This window comes from Mesoplodon mirus (assembly GCF_964341445.2).
Source record: "Mesoplodon mirus genome assembly, chromosome: 8".
In the NCBI taxonomy this organism is placed as follows: Eukaryota; Metazoa; Chordata; class Mammalia; order Artiodactyla; family Ziphiidae; genus Mesoplodon; species Mesoplodon mirus.
Genome location: NC_138984.1, coordinates 44,693,189 through 44,719,519, shown reverse-complemented (window position 1 = coordinate 44,719,519; position 26,331 = coordinate 44,693,189). Strand labels below are relative to the sequence as shown.

Below are 26,331 nucleotides of genomic sequence, written 5' to 3'. Positions count from 1 at the left end.
ATGGGTCTGACAAGATACCTAACGCAGTGGAAATGTGGTTTTGCTAGCGGGCTCACCTGAAAGATAAAAAGTGTGGTTTTTCTCATCCCTAGAGGTGTGGTCTCTCCTGAGTAGCATCGAATCGCATGGATAAAAACACTGTAGGTAATTGTAACTGAAGCTATATAATACTTTTGGAAAATGTTTAAGCGTGACTTCTATGAACAGTTTGGCCAAAGTAATGAGGCTACTTCCCTGTGTTTTTATTAATCACTCCCTTTCACTTGATGAATCATGTCAGCTCCATATCTAGAGTAGCTTCAGAGGACCCAGGAGGAAAAAAAATAAAGGGGAAAGACTTCAAGAGTAGTTTGAGTAATTTCCTTAATTTGAACTACTGTAATTAAATTTATCACAATTTTGTAAACTGACGTAATATTTCTCTAATTTAAACCAAATCTGATTCTTCGCTGATAACCATAATGCATTCTAGTCCATGTATGATCCTATTGGCTTATCAAGATAATAAACTCACACAAATCCTCTGCTCACAAGTCAAGGAAGATATCAGGGTAGGAGGAGCATATAAAGGATGTGAAGCAAGGAGGTGATGCAGGAGGAAAGATGAGTTCTGCCTGAATGGCAGTGTTTTCATTACTTTGGATACTCACCCTTGTTTTCACAGAAGCCTATTAGGCTTAAGTATCATTAACATTTTTTCTGATATATTAAGATTAATAAAAACTGGCTGGTATGGCTTAGCTACTCTTATGAAGAAGTCATTATGCTATTATTTTTTCTTTTACAGTTTAGAATTAATTATAGAAATAGAACTTTTTTTTTTCTTTTTTGGTGCTCAGCTCTTTGAAGTGATGGGTACTAATTTAGAGGAAAATCCATTAAAAAAGAAATGTTTCCTGATTTTTAGAAATCAACTTTTAGTGTGTACTTTAAAATCCCAACTATACATCAGGACTCAATTTCAGGACCTTCTTTTCCTGGCCCTGTCTCCGAGGCTGAGGATGCCTTCCTCACTTCCTGTTGGACAAGGTGCCTTCCAGCCTTGAATTCTCTGGTCTTAGCAAGTGGACTGAGTTCCCGTTCTGTGCCGCTTGCCCAGTGACTTGCCACAGTGGCTGGTGGGGGCCCAGTAAATATGTGCTGATGTAAATTGTTCTCCTAGGAGTAACAGGCATGTTGGTAGTAACGTTCCTTTATCCACAAGATACGTCTGCTTATAGTGTCTGTGTTTTTCATGCGGCTTGGACAGTTGCACGTAGGAAAGGAGATGAAAGGTAAGACATTCTATCCTTATTCCTGTTACTTGTTTCCTGAAGTGGTTACTTCAGGATGATCTCCCCATGTTTCGTATATCTTACTTGAAAGCATATAAAAAGTTTGCTAGCATTGACCATGGGGCACCTCCTATTTTTTCCTTCCAGGGGACCAGTGAGGATCGGGAAACTTCTCCGACTGGTGGAGCCCGGCCTGGACCATGTGAGGCTCCCTCTGACCCATTGAGAAGCCAGCCGTCCCCTCAAGCAGCAGCATCTCAGACGCAGAGCAGCCCCACTCACCCCAGTGTAGACCCACGCAGGGAGGAGACTGAGGACCAGGAGGCTCAGCCTGCCTCTGGGGGACACTGAGGGGTCCTGCTCATCTCACACCCTGCATGGAACTGGGCTCCTCTGCCAGCACAGAGGGGGCACCTTGAGGAGCACAGCACCACATACGCTGCTGAACACCTGAACTCATCAACGCAGAAATACACACACACACTCACACATATAGAAGCTACAGTACATATTGGCAGAAATAGGTCAACTTCCGTAGTCCCACTGGCGTCACAGAAGGCAAAGGGATTTCAGTGAGGACTTTCAGTTCTTGGATTGGTAGGTTAAGGACTACAGGACTTCTCTGCCAGGGCAGCAAGAGTCGAAACCAGCAGTTACACTAAATGAGTGGAGGGAAAGAAAGTGTTTCAAGGTGAATGCTGATATAATTTCCCTCTTCTGATTATTTATCCTAATTATTTGGTTCTTAATGCAAACTGGGAAGAAACAGAATACATCTATAATTTTGTTTCTCTTAAAGAGAACAATTTAAAAAAATTTAAGAGATATTTAAAAAGTAACCAGATAAAAGTTAGTGGCATCTATGCTTTTGTTTAAAAAAAAAAAAGGAAAAAGTTTCATCAGAAACTTGGCATATCTCTAGCAAATATATTTTTATATGGGTATGGTGTATAATGAAAATAGTCAGTTCCTTGAGTGGCAAAAGCTGTTACTGACTACTGCAAGCTAGGCCGAGCTTTAAAATGCCTTTTGTTTTAAATGGGCTTTAAGACCAGAGGAGGGAATATTTATTTGAAATAAACCAACCAACTTAGTATCCTGTGGCTTGATAGACAAGGGTTTACTAAATATATTGATACTGTAAATAGCCTCTATCACTATTTACAACTTTATAGTGATTTGGGCTCTAATTAGCTGATGGACTAAAACAAACACACAAAATCACTGAATTCCTAAGGGTTTCTTTAATTAAGAAGTACTACTTACAAATAACAGTATAAGATTTAAGTGCCTGGGGAAGGGATACAATTTTAAAAATTACATACTGGTTCAGCTTTTTTGTTTTGTTTTTGGTGAGGGGAAAAGGTGGTGAATAGGAAACCAGGAATGGAAAAGACAGAAATAAGAAGTAAGTACACTTTCCAATGACTAAAGAAACAGATCTCAGTATATTCTTTCCCATGGAGACATAGTCAGACACTGGACAGTTCAGATACGGGCTTGCTACTGTAAATATTACAGCTACAGTCGACAATGGCCGGGTGACTCATGCATAAAGCTTGCTGCTAAAAATGAAAGCTGAGGTTATAGGAAGCCTTGGGGGAGGGCTGTGGACAAGGGAACATTGCTTTAGCTGAAGGAAGGTCAATTATATAGTGTGTACAATACTGTGGATGAGTACAGGAGAGAGGAAAGAAAAGAACAGAGTTAAAAAATGAGCAACTCACCTTACTCTCTGACTCTGATTAGGCAGGACCAATTATAAAGTGAGGGCTTCTCCACGATACAATACTTCTGCCCACCACTGCATCTAGAAGAAGAGAGTCTACACTGGGATATCTAGCTTCACCACAGAACACAGCTTAAAAACAAAATAACGGGAAGAAGTAGAATTAAGCAAATAGTTATTTTTGCACTTGAACTGAAATGTACTGTACTGTAAATTATCATGACTCATTTTAAGTGACCTTTAAAAATCAGATGTATTTATTATGCTTATGTAATTATAGAAGTAAAGAAATGGGTGACGGGCTGAACCTCACCTACGAATGTACAGTATGTGGATTTGTGAAACTGACTGTAAGAAGTCAAAAAACTTCTACTGTGTCTTGTGTTTACAGTTCTGATTTATTCCCCTGAAAAGCCTGCTGTTTTGGAAATGCACAGTTGACATGTTGAAATAAAAATAAATACCATTTTTAAGTATTTCTTAAATGATAAAGATGTGACCAAACAAATAAAAGTCCTTCACTCTGTAATGAATGAGATCAAACTCTGCAGGCCTTTGTTATGAGACATTTACTGTGAGAGGTGATTAAACAGTGCAGTAATTTCCAGCCTTTTAGAGCAGACACTTCATGGGTTTGTGGACTTTGTGACTTCCTCCTGTCCTCAAAGTGCCATTTAAAAAAAAAATTAAAGTGAATGAAAATTAAATTTTGATTTGAGAATTTTCTAATCCCTTTTGAGATCCCCTGGAAATACCCAGGGAGGTCACAAAGCCCAGGTTGGTAATCACGACCTTAATGACTTGTTTCATATGCTTTTCCCCATAATTGTAGAAAAAGTGAATTACGCAAAGCGCTGAGCTCATGTGGATCCAAAGAGGTTACTAATTATTAAGCTATTACTCAAGGCCTTAAGTAGAATAATAGATGACAATAACACATATACCTCCACCAGCCAATAAACCTCATGAAAAGCCTAAGGAATTCATAGGAAGAATATCGCTGCCTTACTGGCTTATTAATCTTGTCACGGGCCACACGAAGCAGACAGTTGGCTAAGTGCTCCCCTCTGATTTGCCGTTCCTCCAAGACTGCTGGGCGTGGAGGCTACTGATGGTGCTGAGACCAATATTTAAGTGGTATTCCTTGCAGCCAATCTGGAGATAAGCAATGATTCCAGCAAACGGAGCCACACCCACTGTTACTGGGTGCTTGGTGTGTGCTGATGACATTATCGTTTTGTCCTAACAAGAAGGCACTGTAATACATATCACTATCCCCTCTTTAAATAGGATTTTGGAGCTGAACTCGGCTTACATTATGGGAACAAGGTCACAGTGCCAGGCTTCAAACTCAGACCCGCCTGATGCCCAAGTGCAGGTCCACCCAGGACCTTCTCCAACCCCAGGAGGCGGGGAGGCCACCCTCTGCTCCTGTTGCGGTAGAACAAGCCTGAAAGCAGCCCCGGCCATTCTGAACCCTTACCTTGTGTGCCTGATACTCACCCTGTGGGTCTGCAGTTCCATTTAGGATCGCTAGCTATTCCCAGATACACAGAAATCCAGCGCCTTCAAACTCCTGCTGCTCTGTCAGTCATAAGTGCCATTCTGGAGATAACTCGGAAGGTCTGGCAACCCTGCAGAGAAAACTTGGAGGCTGCAGGGACTCTGCAGACCAGTGCCACGGGAGCTGGGAAGGGCCGGCAGACACACCCACCGCTCAGTATCCTGAGGCAACAGCTTCGTAGAGCAGCACTGTCAGGTGTGGTAGCCATTAGCCACAGGTGGCTATTAAGTGCTTACAGTGTGGCTAGTGCATCTGAGGAATTAGATTTCTCATATTATTTATTTTTTTAACTAATTAATTAATTTTTGGCTGCGTTGGGTCTTCGTTGCTGTGCGCCGGCTTTCTCTAGTTGTGAGTGGGGACTACTTTTCGTTGCGGTGCGCAGGCTTCTTGTTGCGGTGGCTTCTCTTGTTGCAGAGCATGGGCTTTAGGCACGCGGGCTCAGTAGTTGTGGCTTGTGGGCTCAGTAGTTGTGGCTCGTGGGCTCAGTAGTTGGGGTTCGTGGGCTCTAGAGCACAGGCTCAGTAGTTCTGTTGCACGGGCTTAGTTGCTCTGCAGCACGGGCTTAGTTGCTCTGCAGCATGTGGGATCTTCCCAGACAAGGGCTCGAACCCGTGTCCCCTGCATTGGCAGGTGGATTCTTAACCACTGCACCAACAGGGAAGTCTCTCATGTTATTTAAATTTAAACAGCCATCTGTGGCTCATGGCTACCATACTAGACAGTGCAGGAACAGAGGAAGAAATTACCTTTGGGAGATCTCTGGGTCTTAGTTTTCTCATCTTCATTGTGAAAGGCTGGACCCTAAAATTAACGTTATTCTGTGAAGATGAGGGCATGCTGTGACAGAGCTGACTGTAGGGAAATAAAAGATGATTTTCCCTTCAGAAATTTTTCTCTCCTTGGGTGCAGTGGGACAAGACAAAGCGACTTCTGAAGCCCCAAACCACTCCTGTGTCATTTCAGCAAAGCTCTAAGAATTCCTGGCTCAAAAATTCCAAACCATCAGGCAGATGGGAGAGAGGTCAGTGCCTGGATGGGAACAGAATAAAGGAGTGAGAGAAAGGGGGAGTGGGTTCTCAAATCACGAAGTAATTTACCTTATGAGAGGACAAACTGTGGTTTAAGATAAGAGAGTAACTGGAAACTTGGTGATGTCCAGAACGGGGAAGAAATGAGACAGTCCAGGTGGGCACCTCACACTCAACTCCCATCTGCTTCAGGCGGCTAATACAGGACGACTTGCCCCACTGTGGCTCCAGGGAGGTCCCGGTTTTTAGATGGCAACCCAAGGACCTTACAGTGCTGGGATGAGGACTGCCGGCTCTGGAGCCCCATTGTCTGGATTGGAGTCTTAGTTCTGCCAGTGAGAACTCACATTAAGTAACCGCTCTGGGTCTCACAGCCCTCCTCTGTAAAATTAAGATGATTACAGTATCTGCCTTACAGGTTCTTTTGATGGTTAAATGACATACCCAACACACAGTAAACACTCCATAAATGTTGCCATTATTTTTGTGTGACAAATAGCCCATGGCAAGGGGAGTGCTGTCTTGTTTCCCCATCCAGGCCCTAGCTCTTAGTACTTTGTCAACATTAATCTATAACCATATTGCATGCTCCCAAACTACAGTGCTATGTTAAACGTTTACCTATACCTAATAAGCTGTCTAGTAAGACATTCAGTTCCAACATGCATTGTAAACATTAAGTGGTTGGAGATATGAATTAGTTAAGGGACAAAATTAATCAAAACATAAGTTGAAGAGAATGGGAAAAAATGACAAGTAATGTTATATGGCAACAAATTGGACAACCCAGAAGAAATGGACAAATTTCTAGAAATATTCAGCCTGCCAAGACTGAGTCAAGAAGAAACAAACAATTTGAACAGACCAATCACTAGAAGTGAAATAGAATCTGTAATGATAAAAACTCCCTGCAGTGGGCTTCCCTGGTGGCGCAGTGGTTGAGAATCTGCCTGCTAATGCAGGGGACATGGGTTCAAGCTCTGGTGTGGGAGGATCCCACATGCCGCAGAGCGGCTGGGCCCGTGAGCCATGGCCGCTGAGCCTGCGCGTCTGGAGCCTGTGCTCTGCAACAAGAGAGGCTGCGATAGTGAGAGGCCTGCACACCGCGATGAAGAGTGGCCCCCCACTTGCCACAACTAGAGAAAGCCCTCACACAGAAACAAAGACCCAACACAGCAAAAATAAATAAATTAATTAATGTCAGATGCAGGCTTGTGACATCCTCTGTCACATAGGGGAGGACGTAAGTCAGGCACCAGCAGATAAGCAAAGCTTTAAAACAAACACACAAACAAAAAAACGTCCCTGCAAAAGTCCAGGACCAGACGGCTTCACTGGGGAATTCTACCAAGCATATAAAGAACTTTTATACCTATCCTTCTCAAACTATTCCAAAAAATTGAAGAGAAAGGAACACTCTCAAACTCATTCTACAAGGCCACCATTACCCTGACACCAAAACCAGACAAAGACACTACAAAAAAAAAGAAAATCAGAAGCCAATATCTTTGATGAATACAGATGCAAAAATCCTCAGCAGAATATTAGCAAACTTCAGTGGAACAGGATAGAAAGCCCAGAGATAAACCCACGCACATATGGTCACCTTATCTTTGATAAAGGAGGAAAGAATATACAGTGAAGAAAAGACAGCCTCTTCAATAAGTGGTGCTGGGAAAACTGGACAGCTACATGTAAAAGAATGAAATTAGAACACTCCCTAACACCATACACAAAAATAAGCTCAAAATGGATTAAAGACCTAAGTGTAAGAGCAGACACTATCAAACTCTTAGAGGAAAACATAGGCAGAACACTCCATGACATAAATCACAGCAAGATCCTTTTAGACCCACCTCCTAGAGAAATGGAAATAAAAACAAAAATAAACAAATGGGACCTAATGAAACTTCAAAGCTTTTGCACAGCGAAGGAAACCATAAATAAGACGAAAAGACAACCCTCAGAATGGGAGAAAATATTTGCAAACGAAGCAACTGACAAAGGATTAATCACCAAAATTTACAAGCAGCTCATGCAGCTCAATATCAAAAAAACAAACATCCCAATCCAAAACTGCACAGAAGACCTAAATAGTCATTTCTCCAAAGAAGATACACAGATTGCCAACAAACACATGAAAGAATGCTCAACATCATTAATCATTAGAGAAATGCAACTCAAAACTACAATGAGGTATCATCTCACACTGGTCAGAATGGCCATCATCAAAAAATCTAGAAACAATAAATGCTGGAGAGGGTGTGGAGAAAAGGAGCCCTCTTGCACTGTTGGTGGGAATGTAAATTGATACAGCCACTATGAAGAACAGTATGGAGGTTCCTTAAAAAACTAAAAATAGAACTATCATATGACCCAGCAATCCCACTACTGGGCATATACCCTGAGAAAACCATAATTCAAAAAGAGTCATGTACCAAAATGTTCATTTCAGCACTATTTACAATAGCCAGGACATGGAAGCAACCTAAGTGTCCATCAACAGATGAATTGATAAAGAAGATGTGGCACATATATACAGTGGAATATTGCTCAGCCATAAAAAGGAACGAAACTGAGTTATTTGTAGTGAGGTGGATGGACCTAGAGACTGTCATACAGAGTGAAGTAAGTCAGAAAGAGAAAGACAAATACCGTATGCTAACACATATATATGGAATCTAAAAAAAAAAGAAAAAAAATTGGTCATGAAGAACCTAGGGGCAAGACAGGAATAAAGATGCAGACCTACTAGAGAATGAACTTGAGGATGGGGGAGGGGGAAGGGTAAGCTGGGACAAAGTGAGAGAGTGGCATGGACATATATACACTACCAAACATAAAATAGATAGCTAGTGGGAAGCAGCCGCATAGCACAGGGAGATCAGTTCAGTGCCTTGTGACCACGTAGAGGGGTGGGATAGGGAGGGTGGGAGGGAGGGAGATGCAAGAGGGAAGAGATATGGAGAAATATGTATATGTATAACTGATTCACTTTGTTATAAAGCAGAAACTAACACATCATTGTAAAGCAATTATACTCCAGTAAAGATGTTAAAAAAAAAAAAGATTAGCAAGCTGAATCCAACAGTGCATTAAAAGGATCATACAGCATGATCAAGTTGAATTTATTCCTGGGTCACAAGGATGGTTCAACACACACAAATCAATCAACGTGATACACCACATTAACAAAAGGAAAGACAAAAACCACATGATCATCTCAATACATGCACAAAAAGCATTTGACAAAATTCAACATCCATTCATGATAAAACTCTCATCAGAACAACAAAATGGACACAACAGCAAGAACAAGCAGACACACCAATGTTCCATGCAAATCAAGGAATTACTGAATCTCACGGGGAGAAGGGAGAAAGAACTAAATGGTAGATTTTCACACTCAGGATTCAGTAAAGGATCTTCTGTTTGCTGAGGGGAAAAAAACCCCCAAAACCCCAAAACTCTCATCAAAGTGGATAGAGAAGGGAACATATCTCAACATAATAAAGGCCATTTACTACAAACCCACAGCCAACACAATACCCAATGGTGAAAAGCTGAAAGCTTCCTACTAAATTCAGGAACAAGACAAGGATGTCTACTCTAATAGTATTGGAAGTCCCAGACACAGCAATCAGACAAGAAAAATAAAAGGTATCCAAAGTAGAAGAGAAGAGGTGAAACTGTAATATTTGCCCATGACATGATATTCTATACAGGGAACCCTAGAGTCTCCACCCCGAAACTATTAAAACTAATAAATGAATTCAGCAAGGTTGCAGGATACAAGATTAATATACACAAAATGCAAAATATTTCTATACACTAATAATGAAATATCATATAAAGAAAATGAGAGAACAATCCCATTTAAAATCACATCAAAAAGAATAAAATATCTAGGAATAAACTTAACCAAGGAGGTGAAAGACCTATATGCTGAAAACTATAAAATATTGATGAAGGAAAATGAAGATTCAAAGAAATGGAAAGATATCCCATGCTTTTAGATTGGAAGAATCATTATTATTAAAATGGCCATACTACCCAAAGCAAACTACCAACTTAATGCAATCCCTATCAAAACAACAGGACATTTTCCACAGCACTAGAACAAATAATCCAAAAATTTATATGGAACCACAAAAGACCCCAAGTTGCCAAAGCAATCCTGAGAACAAAGAACAATGCTGGAGGTGTAACCCTCCCAGACTTCAGACTATACTACAAAGCTACAGTAATCAAAACAGCATGGTATTGGCACAAAAACAAACACGTAGATCAACAGAACAAAGAACCCAGAAATAAATCCACACACCTATGGTCAATTAATCTGTGACAAAGGAGGCAAGAATATACAGTGGAGGGCCTCCCTGGTGGCGCAGTGGTTGAGAGTCTGCCTGCCGATGCAGGGGATACGGGTTCGTGCCCCGGTCTGGGAGGATCCCATATGCCGCGGAGCGGCTGGGCCCGTGAGCCATGGCCGCTGAGCCTGTGCGTCCGGAGCCTGTGCTCCGCAACGGGAGAGGCCACAACAGTGAGAGGCCCGCAAAATTAAAAAAAAAAAAAAAAAAAAAGAATATACAGTGGAAAAAAGACAGTCTCTCCAACAAATAGTGCTGGGAAAGCTGGACAGCCACATGTAAAACAATGAGATTAGAACACTGCCTCACACCATATACAAAAATAAACTCAAAATGGTTAAAAGACTTAAATGTAAGACATGAAACCATAAAACTCCTAGAAAAGAACACAGGTGAAACACTCTTTGTCATAAATCATAGTAATATTTTCTTGGATCAGTCTCCCAAGGCAAAAAATAAATAAAAGCAAAAGTAAACTAACAGGACCTGATCAAACTTCAAAGTTTTTGCACATCAAAGAAACCATCAACAAAATGAAAAGACAACCTATGGGGGAAAAAAAATGGAATGGGAGAAAATATTTGCAAATGATGCGACCAACAAGGGGTTAATATCCAAAATATACAGAAAACAGCTGGCTCCCGGGTCAGATAAAAATGCCTGTCTCACTGTGGGGGATCTTCAAAATTCCATGTCTATTATGTTATCTATGCATAGTATCCTTCTTTCAGTCGGACAAAAGAAAAAGGTGATTTAAATATTGTACTTCTCTAACTCTGGGGAATAATCACATACAGAATAATATAAGATCCTTTTTATTTTCTTGACATCATTCTGGAGGTCTTAATTCTTCCACATGTTTCGATGTCAGCTATTCCAAACCTCTTAATATCTAAAATCTCATAAATTTCTAGATTTAAAAAGTCATAAATTCAAGTACTGTCCTAAATGTCAGATGGACACTCCCCTGTAATTCAGCTCTAAGTATTATTGGCAAACTATACAACTAATTGACAAAGCACTTTTTTGTGATATGTAAAATGAGTTTTAAAACCTTTAAAAAATAGAGACTTCCCTGGTGGTCCACTGGTTAAGAATCTGCCTTCCAACGCAGGGGACGTGGGTTCGATCCCTGGTCGCGGAACTAAGATCCCACATGATGCAGGGCAACTAAGCCTGTGTGCCACAACTACTGAGCATGTGCGCCACAACTAGAAAGAAGCCGGCGCGCTGCAATGAAAGATCCCGCGTGCCACAAGTAAGACCCGACGTGGCTAAAAATAATAAATATTTTTCGAAAACCTTTAAAAAATAACATTGAATATGACTGTTTAAGCATGGCAACCTACACTACATCTCACTCATATGTTTTGGGGTCAAACAGTCCAACTTGCTAACAACAGTGAGCTTCTGTGAGGCACCTCGTGGGCGCACTAACACAACAAAGGTTCTGTTGTGCTCCACAGCTGCACACCTAGGGTGGCATGAGGCACAGAACCAACTGTCAACAACCTGTGAAGGGTATAACCATTTTACTGAATAGTCATTTAAATTGTTTAAAGGCCTTTAAATAAATGAAGAAAAAGAGGAGAGAGGGAGTGGGGTGGTTGGGAGAGAGAGACAGACGGATAGACAGGGGAAGGGAAGAAGGGAAGGAGAGAAAAAAGATCTCTTAGAGGAGCCGTCATACATACTGCTTGGTGGGGACTAGACCTATGATCAGCACTATAACAAAGCCCAATTCAAATAAACGCAACAGAAATACACCCAATATATCGCAAGCAATGCTTTTAATTATTTAGCTTCTCACAGTACTCACATAACAGAAACTGACAAATCCATGGTTTCCTCTAAAAGTAAAAATGAAAAACAATATCCCCAAAGCCTCTTGTTGCTCTTTTTCTCTTCCTTTAGCTATTTTTATTGCAATAAAAATGCAAATAAAAATAGCTACACCTAGCTTGTTGGCCCACCAGGAGCTGCTTTCTTCTACTGTCGGCACCTGTTCACCCTGGCGCAGGTGAGGCCCAGTGGCTGTCTTGGCTGGGATGTCCCCTGGGAACTCCAGCAGACTGCACACGTTATGCACACACACATTATGTAGTACACACACCGCCTCTTGGTGAGCACAACCACAAACACATCTGATACGTTTATAATATAGCACCAATAAATAGAATTACAAAAGAATAAAAATCAGATTAAACTAACAAAAACGCTATTACAACTGTTTACACTTATAAAAGTCATCATCTTCATAAATCTGAATGGAAGATACTTTGATTTTTTATATCAAAGTCTATGTGAAAGCACAGATTAAATTTAGTGTATTTCACAAAAATAGCAAAGCTCCTGATATTAAAAGGTGTCTGGCAAAAATAGAGACCCGTAAAACACTGATACACTGCTTCAAAGAGGAAATATCATTTGGAAATCAATCTAAAGAATTCCAAACAGGCAGCCACACTCTTATTCAACAAGTTAGAAAAACGCTATACTAAATTTGGTTCCGGAAAGCAGTGCCCAAATGATCTGTGTGTCCCTCCTCCATAACCCTTCTAGAAAAAGGAGATTCCTCATTCTTTATGCTGCTACTCTTTATGGCCCCACCACAGCAAAAGGGCCTGAGTTTGATTCTTAAAGAGAAGAAAGCAACATCTTAACCCTTGGATTGTTTTGCCATGTTCAGATCTTTTCCCAGACCTATGTTTTGGCCTCTTTTCCTCAGGGTCAAAGCTCATGGTTAGTCCCTCATTTCACTCTGGAGTCTAAAACCATGAAGCACAAGAAGAAAAATGATTTGTTCTCTATAAGAAAGATCACAAATCTGTTTTGTAGGAAATTGTTATAAACACATATAACTAAACAATTTTTTAAAATAGGCCAGTCGAGGGGCTTCCCTGGTGGTGCAGTGGTTAAGAATCCGCCTGCCAATGTAGGGGACACGAGTTCGAGCCCTGATCCGGGAAGATCCCACATGCCACAAAGCAACTAAGCCCGTGTGCCACAACTACTGAGCCTGTGCTCTACAGCCCGCGAGCCACAACTACTGAGCCCGTGTGCCACAACTACTGAAGCCCACGAGCCTGTGCTCTGCAACAAGAGAAGCCACTGGAATGAGAAGCCCGTGCACTGCAACGAAGAGTAGCCCCCGCTCGCCGCAACTGGAGAAAGCCCGCGTGTAGCAATGAAAGACCCAATGCAGCCAAAAAAAAAAACCAAAAAACACCAGAATTGTTGTAGAAATTCAGGTGTGAACACTACTGAGACCTGAATTTAGGGAGTAAAAAAAAAATAAAATAAAATAGCCCAGTCGACTTGAGGTTAAATGCCTTCAATTTCAACATACAAAAAAATGTAAAAAGTAATTCTAATCTTTATATATGTCTATAAAAGTCTTATCAAAACTTTAAAATACAGCCATAGGAAATGTTTCTCTTTATCACAGTTATCAGTTAGTTGGCTATTATTAAAAAATAAAAAATAAGTCATGAATATTGTGAGACCCAAGGCTGTGGAGAGATGGTCCCTTATACCAATACTGTGAGACCCAAGGCTGTGGCGAGATGGTGCCTCATTTCTAAAGGTCTCTTCTTCTACCTGAGTCATTGTAAACAGTAGGGCTGGAGTTCTAGTCCCAGGGCTGCCTCTAAAAATCCCTGTGGTCTTGGACAAGTTATTTAACCTTCCGAAACCTCCATTCCTCCACCATCAGCATTTTCCAAACGTGTTCCAAGAAATATTAATCTCATGAAAAAGGGTTCTGTTGTCAAATTAAGTTGGAGAATGTTGCACACAATTCCTCCTCTTTAGGAGGTTCACAGTGTGCATTAGCATTATTAAAGGCTCTGAGAAGTCCTGCAGTACGTTTGTTTAATCATGCATCCATCTTAGTTGACCTCAGGACTCCTTTACCTACTAACACTTATTAGCATCCTGTGGACTACACTTTGGAAGATACTGGTCCATGGTATCTCAGGTCTCTTCCAGCACTTACACTGATAACACGCAGGAAGAGCAATGCAGAGTCTTTTGACACAGGTTCTGGGGATTAAGAGAGGATTTAATGCCCTGCAGTTGACAAGGCACCTATTCAAATTCACTGGCCCCTTGAAGATCAACATGATCCCTTTGTTCCTAATGAAAGTCTTCATTTAAGGACAGTGGTAATGACTGTCACAGAACCTTGGTGGCCACCTACAGTGTACAATACACAGAACTGTCCAGGAAGGACCAGTTACCTTCAATACAGTTTAGTTTTCCTTTCCAGTGGGACTTGATTTTTCTCCATAGTGAATGCTTTTGCCACTGTTCCCCAGTACAGTTCTGCCCACCTTTAATAGGATCCCTGCCTTTCCCCACTTCCTTGTCCAGAATGAAGTCAGTGTGCAGGCAGACTGTCAGGAGTCCTCAGGTTAAACAGCTGCTCTTCCAAGAAGGCACCCGCAAGGCCATATTGTTCTTCATGCAGCCTGATTTCTTCAGGCGACAAGTGGCTTCCTCCAAGAACAAAGTCTGCAAACCTAGTAAGTATTTGTTTTAAATAAAGTTAATGTTATCACAGACAGGTTTATTTGGAAGATAGCATGTTCCCTGGCTACTTATCCCCTTTAATTAAATTTGACTTTGCATCAATAGAGGATGGCATTTGCACAGTGGGTGTAAAAACAGGAATGGCTTATGGGATCCTTCTCTAGACGTTCAGGGAAAGGATCGAGAAGTAGGCAGACTTAGGAGCACTGAATGCTGCCAAATATACCCACTCCTGCTTCCTAATTCCTTCTTTCTCTCTTTCTTATTAAACGTATTATTTATTCATTATTTTAGTGTCAAGACTTTCCCCCTTCAGTCTTTAATTTGAGGGCACTGTCGTTTGGGTAAAGCTAGGAAGAAGGGAAAGCAGTAGGGAAAAGATGCTGGGGCAGAGATGTCTTTCTTGGTGATCTTTACAAATGACTTTTCGTCCCCGTAGGAAGAGAAGCAGGTGACACATCCCATTCCGTCTCCCTTCTCCTGTGAGTTATCTTTATGGCCTTCCCTATGAAACACAGCTGATCAACATTTATTCTGACACTGGCAGTTCCACGGGGCAAGGCAGAGCACGGAAGCAAAAGCGACTCTGACAGCTTCCGTGTCATTTGCTCTCCAGGGAAGTTGACTGTTTCTAGCCTCAAGTATCTGATCCAAACCATCATGTTATTTTCACGGTAACTCCAACCCAGGCTGTGTTGCGGACAGTGGAGCGGGGCTTACATTTTAGGCGCCCGGAGCCTGGAGACGGCCAGCCAGGACGGGAAGCCGGGGCTGCGGCAGGCCTGGCGCAGGTCCTCCAGGGCGCGGGTCGTCGCAGCATCGGCTTGTTCCCTGTACTCGTCTTCAGTAAGGAACTTAACCACCGGCTTTTCTGATGTAAACCATTTCTTCATTCTCCTAAAACAGGCAGCATGTGATTGCTAGATTCCTGGCCATATTTGGTTGCTCAATTCAAGCCTTAAGATTTATAAAAATACATTTCTTCGACAGTAATGGTAATCATTCTTAACTTCCTCTATATCATACTATATTATTGTTATCATGACGGAGGTTTACAGAACGTGTAGTTTGGGCCTATCAGTACATTTCCCCTCTTCCTGGACCATCTGAAATAATGAAAAAATGTCCTAAAAACATCTGAAAAAAACATCTGAAAAAACGTCCTATGGCGTTTGAGGATCAATTTCTGATAGAGATGTTGATTGCATTTTTCTTCCTCAGTGATTTCAAATCAGACAATTAAAAGTCTGGCTTCTTTAGGCTTGCCCTGCTGATTTTCTTAGCAGCAGGCCTCTGAGATGTCCTTTTATGGAGACCTAGCAGAATCACTTGCCACTTAGTCTGAACAGAGAGGCCAGGAAGATTTGTGGAATATCGCCTCCACCTAGTGGTGGGGATTCTGACTAACCTTAGAGGAAGTAAACACTGTACCAGGGTCGTGTATACACAGTCATTTATAATAATTCTTCCTCTGCTACATGCTGAAGGGCTCATGATTGGAATTTTTTTCCAACCAAAAAAGTCCTAAAGGGAAGAATCTCATAAAAATGGTAATGATGGAAAGGTTTTAACATATATGTTATACTTACCAATGAGTTAAAAAAAAATGTTTTTAGGTGGTTTAAAATTTAATTTAACCAGAGATTCCCAAATATAAATGAGCATCAGAATCACCAGGAGGTGTTTGAAACATACATTTTCTTGAGGTTTGGGACCTGAAAAATCTTTAAACTTTTATTGATTGTCTGGTGGTTGATGAGCTGAATTAGGGAAGCACTGGCATGATTTCCTTCTCCTTTTTTGAATACCTAGACTGTCTCCCTAGAGGAAAACTCCTGGGCTCTGAGGAGAAGCCTGGGACACAGTCCTGACTTTGAGGTTTACCCACCGTGTGAACCGGGGCAATTCCTTCACAGTTCTGAGCCTCACTTTGCTCACATGGAAAAAAATGAAAGCAACAGGGCCTCCCTGGTGGCGCAGTGGTTGAGAGTCCGCCTGCCGATGCAGGGGATACGGGTTCGTGCCCCGGTCTGGGAGGATCCCATATGCCGCGGAGCGGCTGGGCCCGTGAGCCATGGCCGCTGGGCCTGCGCATCCGGAGCCTGTGCTCCGCAACGGGAGAGGCCACAACAGTGAGAGGCCCGCATACCGAAAAAAAAAAAGAAAAAAAAAAAAAAAAAATGAAAGCAACAAGGAGGTCACTGTACAGATGAAATACATTATTTTGTGTCAAGTGCTTAGCACAGTGAGTGGTCTATAATAAGCATTCAACAAAGATAATCAAAAGAACAGCTACCATATATTATTAAAATATATTCAAACAGCTCTTTGCAAACTAGAAAGTACTATACAAATCAAAGTAATTCCTTGGTTTATTATTTAACCTATAAGTTCCTGTTTTATCCCCTAATGTTTCACATAATTACTCACTAGCAAGATGAAAAGTTGAGGAAGTTACAATACATTTTGATCATTACATTTGTGTTAACAGAACGTACAGCAAATGCATTAAAGGATCACCGTGCAGGTGACAGAACACACTTTGCTCTTGGCAGGGCAGTGGATGTTTAAAGGGAAAGTGGAAGGAATTCTCTCTTGGGCTCCTCGGGCCACAAGCCTGGCAAAGGACCAGAGGTCTGAAGGATGTGTAGTGGCCACTGTCCTCCTGGCAGAGGGACCTCTGAGACCCCCAGTCACTGTCTACCTCTGAGACAGGGCAGGGGGAAGCAGTCAGCATCAGTCCCCCGACCCTGCTGCCTTTCAGTCTCCCCAGCACCCTCTGCAGAGGGGCCCTGCCCTGTCACTGGTGCATTTTAACCCTGTGACGTCACCACACATGCAGTCATCAGATCCAGAAACTACCAGTTACCACAGAGTCTCCTTCCTCACAGCCAAGTTTACCTTGTAAATATTTATTAACTCCCTCTTCCTGCCTTGATCTCACTGCCCTACTCCAGGCCCTCATCACCTCTTGCATGGATTGCTGTGATGTCTGACCACTGGTCTCCTGCCCCGGAACCTCCCCTTAACCTCCACCGTCTGTGCCAGAAGACAGATGGGCCCCTCCTACTGCCCGAGGCATGTTCATGGGCTCTGCTTTGATTTTTGCTTGTTGAACGTATTTTTATTTTCAGATTAGTTGCCAACATTTAAACATTGTCAGAATTTACATTCTAATCCACATTCCCAGGTTTTCTAGAAAACCAGAAGAGCTGGCAAGGCAAGGCCCATACTCCCACATGGCAACAGTCAGCTCAGGCTGAATGGCAACTGACCCCCTTTCAAGGAGGCAATGTTGTAGAATTTCACACAGTCCTCACCACGGCCTTCCCTCTGCTCGGACTCATTCCTTCAGTACCTTCTGGGCCCCAGGCATTTGATTTCTAACCCTGTCAGGCAGTAGTCAGAGAGCACTGACGAAGATGCGTAACGGTCAGCTGCCTCCACTGCGTTACAGGATCAGATCAGATTCTCCAGCAGGGCCTGTGATGCCTCCATGACCTGGCCGACACCCACCTCGCTCGCTGGCCGTGATGGTACCAAACTGGGCTGTCTCCCCGTCAGGAAGGCCCTTCCTACATTTATTCATCTGGCTGTTTTGATTCATTAAAATTCAGCCCAGTGACCTCCTCCAGGAACTTTCCTGAACTTTTTTTTTTTTTTTTTTTTTTTCTTTTTGCGGTATGCGGGCCTCTCACTGTTGTGGCCTCTCCCGCCGCGGAGCACAGGCTCCGGACGCGCAGGCCCAGCGGCCATGGCTCACGGGCCCAGCCGCTCCGCGGCATATGGGATCCTCCCAGACCGGGGCACGAACCCGTATCCCCTGCATCGGCAGGCGGACTCTCAACCACTGCGCCACCAGGGAGGCCCTTTCCTGAACTTTTTCTACACACCACAGTTCCTGTGCAGGCCTACTTTAACACTTCAGAGCTATAGAAACATATGCCTACGTGTCAACAAGTGCACCTCAAGGGTAGGGACCATCTCCTTCACCTGTGCACCTGACACAAAAACAGGTGCTCAGACTCCATGACTGAGGACATCATAAAGCCGTGACAACAGAAGTTGTCTCATCTTTCTTTCTGTATTTTCCAAAGGCTTAAGCCTTGTCTTAAAACCTAAGAAAAAAAGAAAGTCCAGGGCTTCCCTGGTGGCGCAGTGGTTGAGTCTGCCTGCCGATGCAGGGGACACGGGTTCGTGCCCCGGTCCGGGAAGATCCCACATGCCGCGGAGCGGCTAGGCCCGTGAGCCATGGCCACTGAGCCTGCGCGTCCGGAGCCTGTGCTCCGAAATGGGAGAGGCCACAACAGTGAGAGGCCCACGTATCGCAAAAAAAAAAAAAAGAAAGTCCGAATTATATAAATCATAACTTTCAATCATTTGTGATTCATTTCTGTTCCCTAACTCTTATCTCATATGCACAATTACCTCTAAAGCAGTCCTGGGCCCTAAAAAAGGAAACGTAGAATGAAAGTAGAAATTATAGGCGACCCCGAGCCCAAGTAATCTTGCCACTGATTTTAGTGAATTCTGGGTGAGCTGTCATTACCTAGTAATTGGTGGTGCAGCTCTGAAAGATGAGCGACGACTAGCAATGGGGATGGGATCAGATGCTTATTACATTCTCTAACTGTCCCCCTCTCAGAGGGAAATACCCAGATGAAGTGGAGTTAATTGTGAGATTAACTATGATGTGTCCAAAAAATTCCCCCCCAAAATAAATAAAACCAGAGCTCAAAATGTCAAATTTATGATGGGGAAAAAAAAAAAAAGATACGCACCACCTCACATAAGCGAGCGCTCTCAATGGGTAGCGCAGCATCCTGGATGACAGGATGAGAAGCATCACCGCATAGGCGAACTGAGGAATGGCCACGCCAGCGTAGACCAGGAGCAGGGAAAGGAGCTGCAGCGTCCACGCCAAGAGGGTCACGCTCCTGTCCTCCACGAGGGGCCCGTGCTTGTAACAGACAGTAAAGCTGAGACACCCAACTATCAAGACGTAGCCTGTAAAAGCAGAAGAATGTAAAACAATACAACACTGAACTGAAAAGTTATGGGAAAAAAACCGGCAGAGCCATCCATGGCTTAGAGCTAAGAACATATCCAAAAACCTTCATTTTTGTTTTCTTTTTCCAATGAAGTTGAAAAATGCATTTAGGGCTAGTTATTCCTTCCATGTGAGATATTAGGCTGACTTTTGTAATAATTAAGGATGTATAATAATAAATTATTATAATATTAATATGTAACTATCCCTATTTTCTGGTCCAGAGTCCTAGAGGGCAAAAGTTATCACAGTTGCTTTGGTCAGGAATAAGCCTCAGTGTAGGTCACAGTCTGCTACAAAAGCTATTCCTTATTTTTATTTTCTAGTCACTAAATGAAAATATAATTTTACAGTGCAGGGATCGGGCTGTCACCCTCGTAATCCAGTGCTCAGTTTCTGTATTACCAAAAGAGGGACAGTGAGATATTCTGTGGTGTCTCCTGTTGTGATCCAATGTCACGTGCACATTGCCTCTTACGTATTTCGCCAAGTGTTTCATTTGTATGTAAGCAAGCCTCAAGATCTAATTTCCACCTTATAAAAAATACAGGGGAGAGAGAAACAAATTAAATTATACTACAAAGGAATAATCAGAGAAATCCAGAAAGTGGGACATTCTATAGGACAACTTGGTCTCTTCAGCATATCATTGTGATGGAAAAAAAAAAAAAAAAAAACCCAAACCTGTTATGGATTAAAGGAGACTTATAGGACACAACAGATGCAAAATGTGATTCTGGACTATATCCTACCTTATACAAAACAAGCATCAAGGATGTTTAGGAAATTTGAACATGGCCTGGATAATAGATGATTTTATGTAACTATTCATTTTTTTAGATTTAATAGTTATTTAACTATAGAGGAAAATGCTCTTGCCTTATAGAGATGCTTAGTGAAGTATTTAAGGAAACACACCGTAATAGCAATAATTAACTTTGAAAATACTTTAGCGTAAAAAGAAAAATGGGCTAAAAACATAAAACCTTCAAGTGAAACAAAGAATTGATTGCTTTTGTTCTGGGTGGGTGGACTTACGGGAGAAATTTGGCACTAAGAGTTTAGGAGAAAAGTGATTCTCCCATTTCTCTATAATTTCCCAAATAAAACACTTTAAAAAGTTGGGTTTTTCTCTTTTGTTTTTTAAAATAACATCAAACAAGAACAAGTGTCTCTGTTTCTGAAAAGTCAAGTTTTCATTAGTCATTTATATTTAGGATTTCCCACCTTTCATACTGAATAAATTAAGAAAAAGAAATAAAGAGCCACATTTTAGAGAAGTGTTTTCATTACAATTTAGATGTGGTTAGAGCTTAACCACAACTCAAAAGCACGTGCAGTCAAAAAGGGCAAATGCTTTTTTGCTCTTTTGATCATTAGTATAGAAAACTAAGAAGGATGTCATACAGAAAAGTCTAAAATGAGAACTAGTGAACTGAAATCACCAAGCATGGGAATAAAATAAAATATTATTTTTAACAGTTCTTCTCCTTAGTTCAAAATGAAAATTTGGATGCTGGAGAGAAACGTATGTCAAAAGAAGGCCCCTGGCTGTACTTCTCAGCTTTACCAATAATAGACCATATTATTTAAAGCTTTACCTACCTAATATATATATTCTGTTTTCACACCACAGCCACTTCAGCTCTTCTGTCAGTTGCCACACGACATAAACTGAAGCAAACCAACAACCAACCATTAGAGCCCAAAAGGTGCTATACTGTGTGTGGAAGAAAATAAATGACACAGTTTTTGGTTCATTCACTCTCATAAAAATAGAAATAAACAAATAAACCCTTTGTATTCAAAACTTCTATATCAAACTGCACTGAAGTCAACTCAAGATACTCTTCTTGTGTCTTGTTAAAGGTCTGATCCACGCACCAGCAGCTTCGATGTCACCTGGGAGCTTGCCGGGATGCAGACTCTCAGGCCCGCTGAGACTCCTGAATCAGTCTGCATTTCAACAGGATCCCCGGGTGACTTGCATGTACATTACAGTTGGAGAAGCACTGTTCTAAAGAATAAATTTATCTCAAAATAATGCTGGTGTTGCAAGCTTTCATCAGAGTAACTACAACATGAGCATCATGAACTAATATATATGTATCCTCAACTAAATGTGGGGCATTCTTTTATTGAAGGTGTTTTGGGGGAACTAATAATGATGCAGAAATCCCCAGATGTAGCAATGCTGTTATTCAAGGCCCCAATGGTTCACCATCATGACATTCCTCAGCTGAGCCAAGAGAAATCTGCACTCAGCATAGAATAAGCCCCCATCACTCATAAGAAAAACGTATTATCTAGAAAATAAAAGGGTCTCAAAAAAAGTATCGCCAAAACTTAATACTTAAGCCTACACATAGTAATAAATAAAAACAGAATCTCTCGGAAAAGATACAATTTAATCCAGTTTATACAATGTAGAAATACGGTTTGAATTAGGAACTTTCATAATAAACATGAATTAATTTTAATCAATTTTTCATGTTTATGAGATCGTGATTTCCATTTTTTTATTCATTTGTACATGGTATACCTACCTTAGGAATGAACTTTTTCACCAGCAACAGGACAAAGACTAATGTCATTAGAATACCTAGCATAGTCCCTGAAGAGTAAAAGAAAACAGGGCTCCTGTCAAGACAAGCAGATAAAAGCCATTTAAATGCCAAGTCGCTCTTTCAGTATTAGAAACATGTTTAACTTGACAGTAGTCATCAAGATTATTAAGAAGGAAAACTCAGATGGCAGCTTTAATTACATCCTATACTCTTAAAAAATGAAATCTCTACTTGAAATTTATGGTAAATAGCTTGCCACTAACTCGAAACAGAATGTCTGAGTTATCTTCTATGTTTAGAATCTGGTCCAATAATAATTATTGGAGCACCTATCACATAGCAGGCACTTGTCTGAGAGCTTAACATGCTCTCACAACAGTCCTCTGAAACAGCTATCCATGTCTAAATTTTACATGGGAGGACACTAGGCGCCAAGAAATTAAAGGCTTTCCCAAGTCAGTACCTGCCAGTTGGAGGATTCAGGCCTGCAGCCCAGATCCTCTGAGTCCAAGCTTTACTCTTCAGGCTATGTAAGCAACATCCAATTTATTAAGACCATGGAGGACATGAAACACACTCTCTTAAGCCATAAGGAAAAACTTGAAAATAAATAATGCCCAGAATAGCAAGTTAAGAAGTAAAATATTATTGGAAAGAAATTCCTTTTTCATGAGAAAAGTTATAAGAAAAAAAGTATCAGGATAATATGTTAAATTCAACCTTCTGTATCAGAGCCACAAGTCTAGAAGGTGGTGCAAATGTAAGAGAGAGGAAGGCACCCAGCATCAGAAAACCTGAGTATAAATTTCAGCCCTGGCAAGACTACTCATGTAATGACGGATGTTGGTTTTCTCATTTATAAATTGAGAACAATAATCCAGAGCTCACATAGCTGTTAAGAGAATCAAATCAATTAAAATAATGTATAGGGGCTTCCCTGGTGGTACAGTGGTTAAGAATCCGCCTGCCAATGCAGGGCACACGGGTTCGAGCCCTGGTCTGGGAAGATCCCACATGCCACGGAGCAACTAAGCCCGTGCACCACAACTACTGAGCCTGCGCTCTAGAGCCCGTGAGCCATAACTACCGAAGCCCGTGTGTCTCAACTACTGAAGTCTGCACGCCTGGAGCCTGTGCTCCACAACAAGAGAAGCCACCGCAATAAGAAGCCCACGCACCGCAACGAAGAGTAGCCCCCCTCACTCCAACTAGAGAAGGCCCGCGCACAGCAACAAAAGACCCAACACAGCCAAAAAATAATTAATTAAAATAAAATAAATCTATTAAAAAATGTATATTGATACGTAATACAAAGTAATGCATGTGAAAGTACTCTGTAACCAGTACATATCATACTATACAAACAAATGTTACTGGTTTTAAAACCTTTCAAACACTGTCTTCAGACCAATTGTTTGCAAAATCTAAAGCAAGACCTACAAACTAGTGTGGAAATATTCAGCACAGGGTCAAAAATGTCCTACTCTTTTTGATTTACAAATTTAAGAAAGTAAAAATGAATACTTACTGACTCAAGGTCTTTGCATAAAAGAAGAGGAAAATGCCCGCCACAAACACAAGGAAGAGTTTGAAATCCACAACTGGAGCAAAAAAGACACAGACACACAAACAAACAAAGATTCTGTGTCAATGTAGTGTTAGTGAAAAAAAGTCAATTTACTGAAATGTCACTCCAGAAAAACTGATTCCAGAAATCACGTATAATAAAAATAGACTTACTGTTTCGATTCACGCTTACTGTATAGATAAATATCTTCCTGGCAGGCTTCACAGAGAAGCACACAGTCTCCCCATATGGATTGATGGTTATGGTTATATCATTAGACTCTTTTGGTGTCCAAAATTTATGAATCACACATTTGATAATAGATAGAATGGTTTCTGGATACTGGCAATTATATCTTTCTGTGATATATACAATACTGAGCAGGCCTGAACTTGTAATTTTCACCTACAAAACAAGAACAAACAAATTCACAAACACAGAAGTTAAAACTTCTTATAAGCTTCTTAAAATCATGAGAAAAGGAGTAAAGAGAGCCCAAGACTGGTGGAGTAAAGAACACTCAGGTACTTGGCAACATTCTGATCCCAGGGACAGATCCAGAGGTCTGTGTTTAGTCAACACACACTGGGGCACAGACACTTTTTTTTTTTTTTTTGCGTTACGCGGGCCTCTCACCGCTGTGGCCTCTCCCGTTGCGGAGCACAGGCTCCGGACACGCTGGCTCTGCGGCCATGGCTCACGGGCCCAGCCGCTCCGCGGCATGTGGGATCTTTCCGGACCGGGGCACGAACCCGCGTCCCCTGCATCGGCAGGCGGACTCTCAACCACTGCGCCACCAGGGAAGCCCACAGACACTTTTTAAAGTGGATGTTTCTTCCCCTAAGTTGTGGATGATGGAATTCCCTCTTCCAGCAGGTTACTGTGGCCAAGGGACATGTGAAAATGGATGAGACAGAAAATAATAGGTAGCAAACTATTTGGTTATAAACCTAATGAGAATAGGGTTTATATATCTACCACTTCTACTGTGATTGAGGAAAAAGCATTTCTATCTTACAGATCAGCTGAGCGTACGTGATTCAGGCTTCTCTCACCATGCCCGCTGAAGAAGGATCAGAACCCAACCCCAGGTCCTACTCAAGTCTCACAGCAAAGAACCAACTACAATACTAAGCAGATGAGGACAGCCCAGGGATCGTTAAAGGACTACTCTGCTGCTGCCTCTGTCCCTCTCTATTTCTCTTCTTTGTCCAAGGATACGGCAAGCCTGAGAAGGGGAAAGAGAGCACCAGCTCTGAATCCCAGGCCTCAGGTGAAATCGCCCAGTACCTGTCCACCTGCGCCCCGATTCTCTTGGATTTTAGCTCCTGGCTCTCTGCTGCTTTCTCTCCAATACTACTTCCTGTCATGTCTCCGGGATTAAATATACACAAGATACACATAGAACTCCTTCCAATACCCTGTCCTCTTGGCTCCTTGAACTCCTCCCTTCTTATGCTCCACTCACCTCAGCTAATCATGCCTGCGGCCACACCCTGATCTTGTCAGTCCCAAACTGCAGCCCTCAATACAGGCTGCATGAAATGCACCCCATTAGCTGACCACCACCTCCTATCTTTCCAGCGTGCCCCCCGAACACCCCGACCCCAGCAAGCACTGACCCCAGCAGGGAGCAAGCACCTTTCCTCTGCTGCTCACCCCTGACGTCCTCAGCCCCTTCTTTTCCAGCGAAGTTCCATGATCCATCATTAGAAAGCATTCCCTTATAGGTACCCTTAACTTGTTTGTACCCCTCGCGCTTTGTCCCTCCACCTATTCCACGCGTGCATCTGCACCACCGATCACGCTGGGGAAACTCGCGGAGCTTTCACTTCAAACCCCTGACTGTGAACCTGAGGTAGGACTGGAAGGCTGCCGGCAATCATACCACACACTCCTATCCAGTGGCTCTTCCACTCTCTTCAACGATGACCTCACGGCTTCTCCTTCCTCAATACCCCAGTGACTCCTCCCTGCCTCACTTCTGGCTGGTGATCCTTCCTACTTCACTGAGAACGGAAAAAATCGGAAGAGAACCAGGAGGGCTCTTATCCCCATATCCCCCCACCTGTCAGCATCTGCAGGCACATGCTCTGCTTCTGGCCTGTGCATTTCCGGAGGAAATTTCTGCCATAGAGGAGGTTTACATGCTCCATTCTAAAGGCAAGCCCCCAACCTGTGCACTGGATCCCATCCACCTTTGCTACTCAGGGACATCCCACCGGTACTTCTTCCCGCTCTACTAGACCCTTCCTATCAGCTTACAAACATGCTGGCATTTTTCCCACTTAAAGAAAAACACAAAAAACTCTTTTATTGACTCCATTTTCCCCTTCAGCTATCACCCCCTTTCCTCATTTCCCACTGCAATAAAATTCTTTTTAAAAGTTGCCAATACCTGCAGCCTCCGGTGCCTCTCCCCCATTTCTCTCTTTAGCCACTTCAGTCAGGCTTTCATTTCCAACAGGCTGCCCCTGACGAGGTCATCAGTGGCCTCCACGTTGCTGAACCAAATGGTCAACTCATTCCCAGTCATTCTATCTGATCCATCAACAGAGTCTGGGGCTGCTGACCACTCCCTCCTCCCTGTCGCACTTCCTGGGGCTCCCTGGGCACCTCCTTCACTTGTTGCCCTTTCTCTCTCTC

At 42.3% G+C, this 26,331-nt stretch overlaps 2 protein-coding genes across 2 annotated transcripts in view; one reads left to right on the top strand and one right to left on the bottom strand.

Annotated features, from left to right (window-relative positions):
* The window catches only part of MFSD6 (major facilitator superfamily domain containing 6), a 71,522-nt gene extending 66,937 nt beyond the window's left edge, over nt 1-4,585 (top strand). The window contains exon 7 of the mRNA XM_082631123.1: nt 1,422-4,585. Within this exon, the coding sequence (XP_082487249.1) occupies nt 1,422-1,625 (204 nt within the window). The 3' untranslated portion in view covers nt 1,626-4,585. The remainder of the gene's footprint in view (nt 1-1,421) is intronic.
* Nucleotides 4,586-9,996: 5,411 nt separating this feature from the next.
* NEMP2 (nuclear envelope integral membrane protein 2) overlaps nt 9,997-26,331 on the bottom strand; it is a 31,735-nt gene continuing 15,400 nt past the window's right edge. Inside the window, exons 3-9 of the mRNA XM_082631122.1 lie at nt 23,859-24,090; nt 23,647-23,719; nt 22,098-22,191; nt 21,157-21,271; nt 19,283-19,508; nt 15,222-15,398; nt 9,997-14,491 (exon numbers count right to left, since the gene is read on the bottom strand). Coding sequence (XP_082487248.1) covers nt 14,350-14,491; nt 15,222-15,398; nt 19,283-19,508; nt 21,157-21,271; nt 22,098-22,191; nt 23,647-23,719; nt 23,859-24,090 — 1,059 coding nt within the window. The 3' untranslated portion in view covers nt 9,997-14,349. The remainder of the gene's footprint in view (nt 14,492-15,221; nt 15,399-19,282; nt 19,509-21,156; nt 21,272-22,097; nt 22,192-23,646; nt 23,720-23,858; nt 24,091-26,331) is intronic.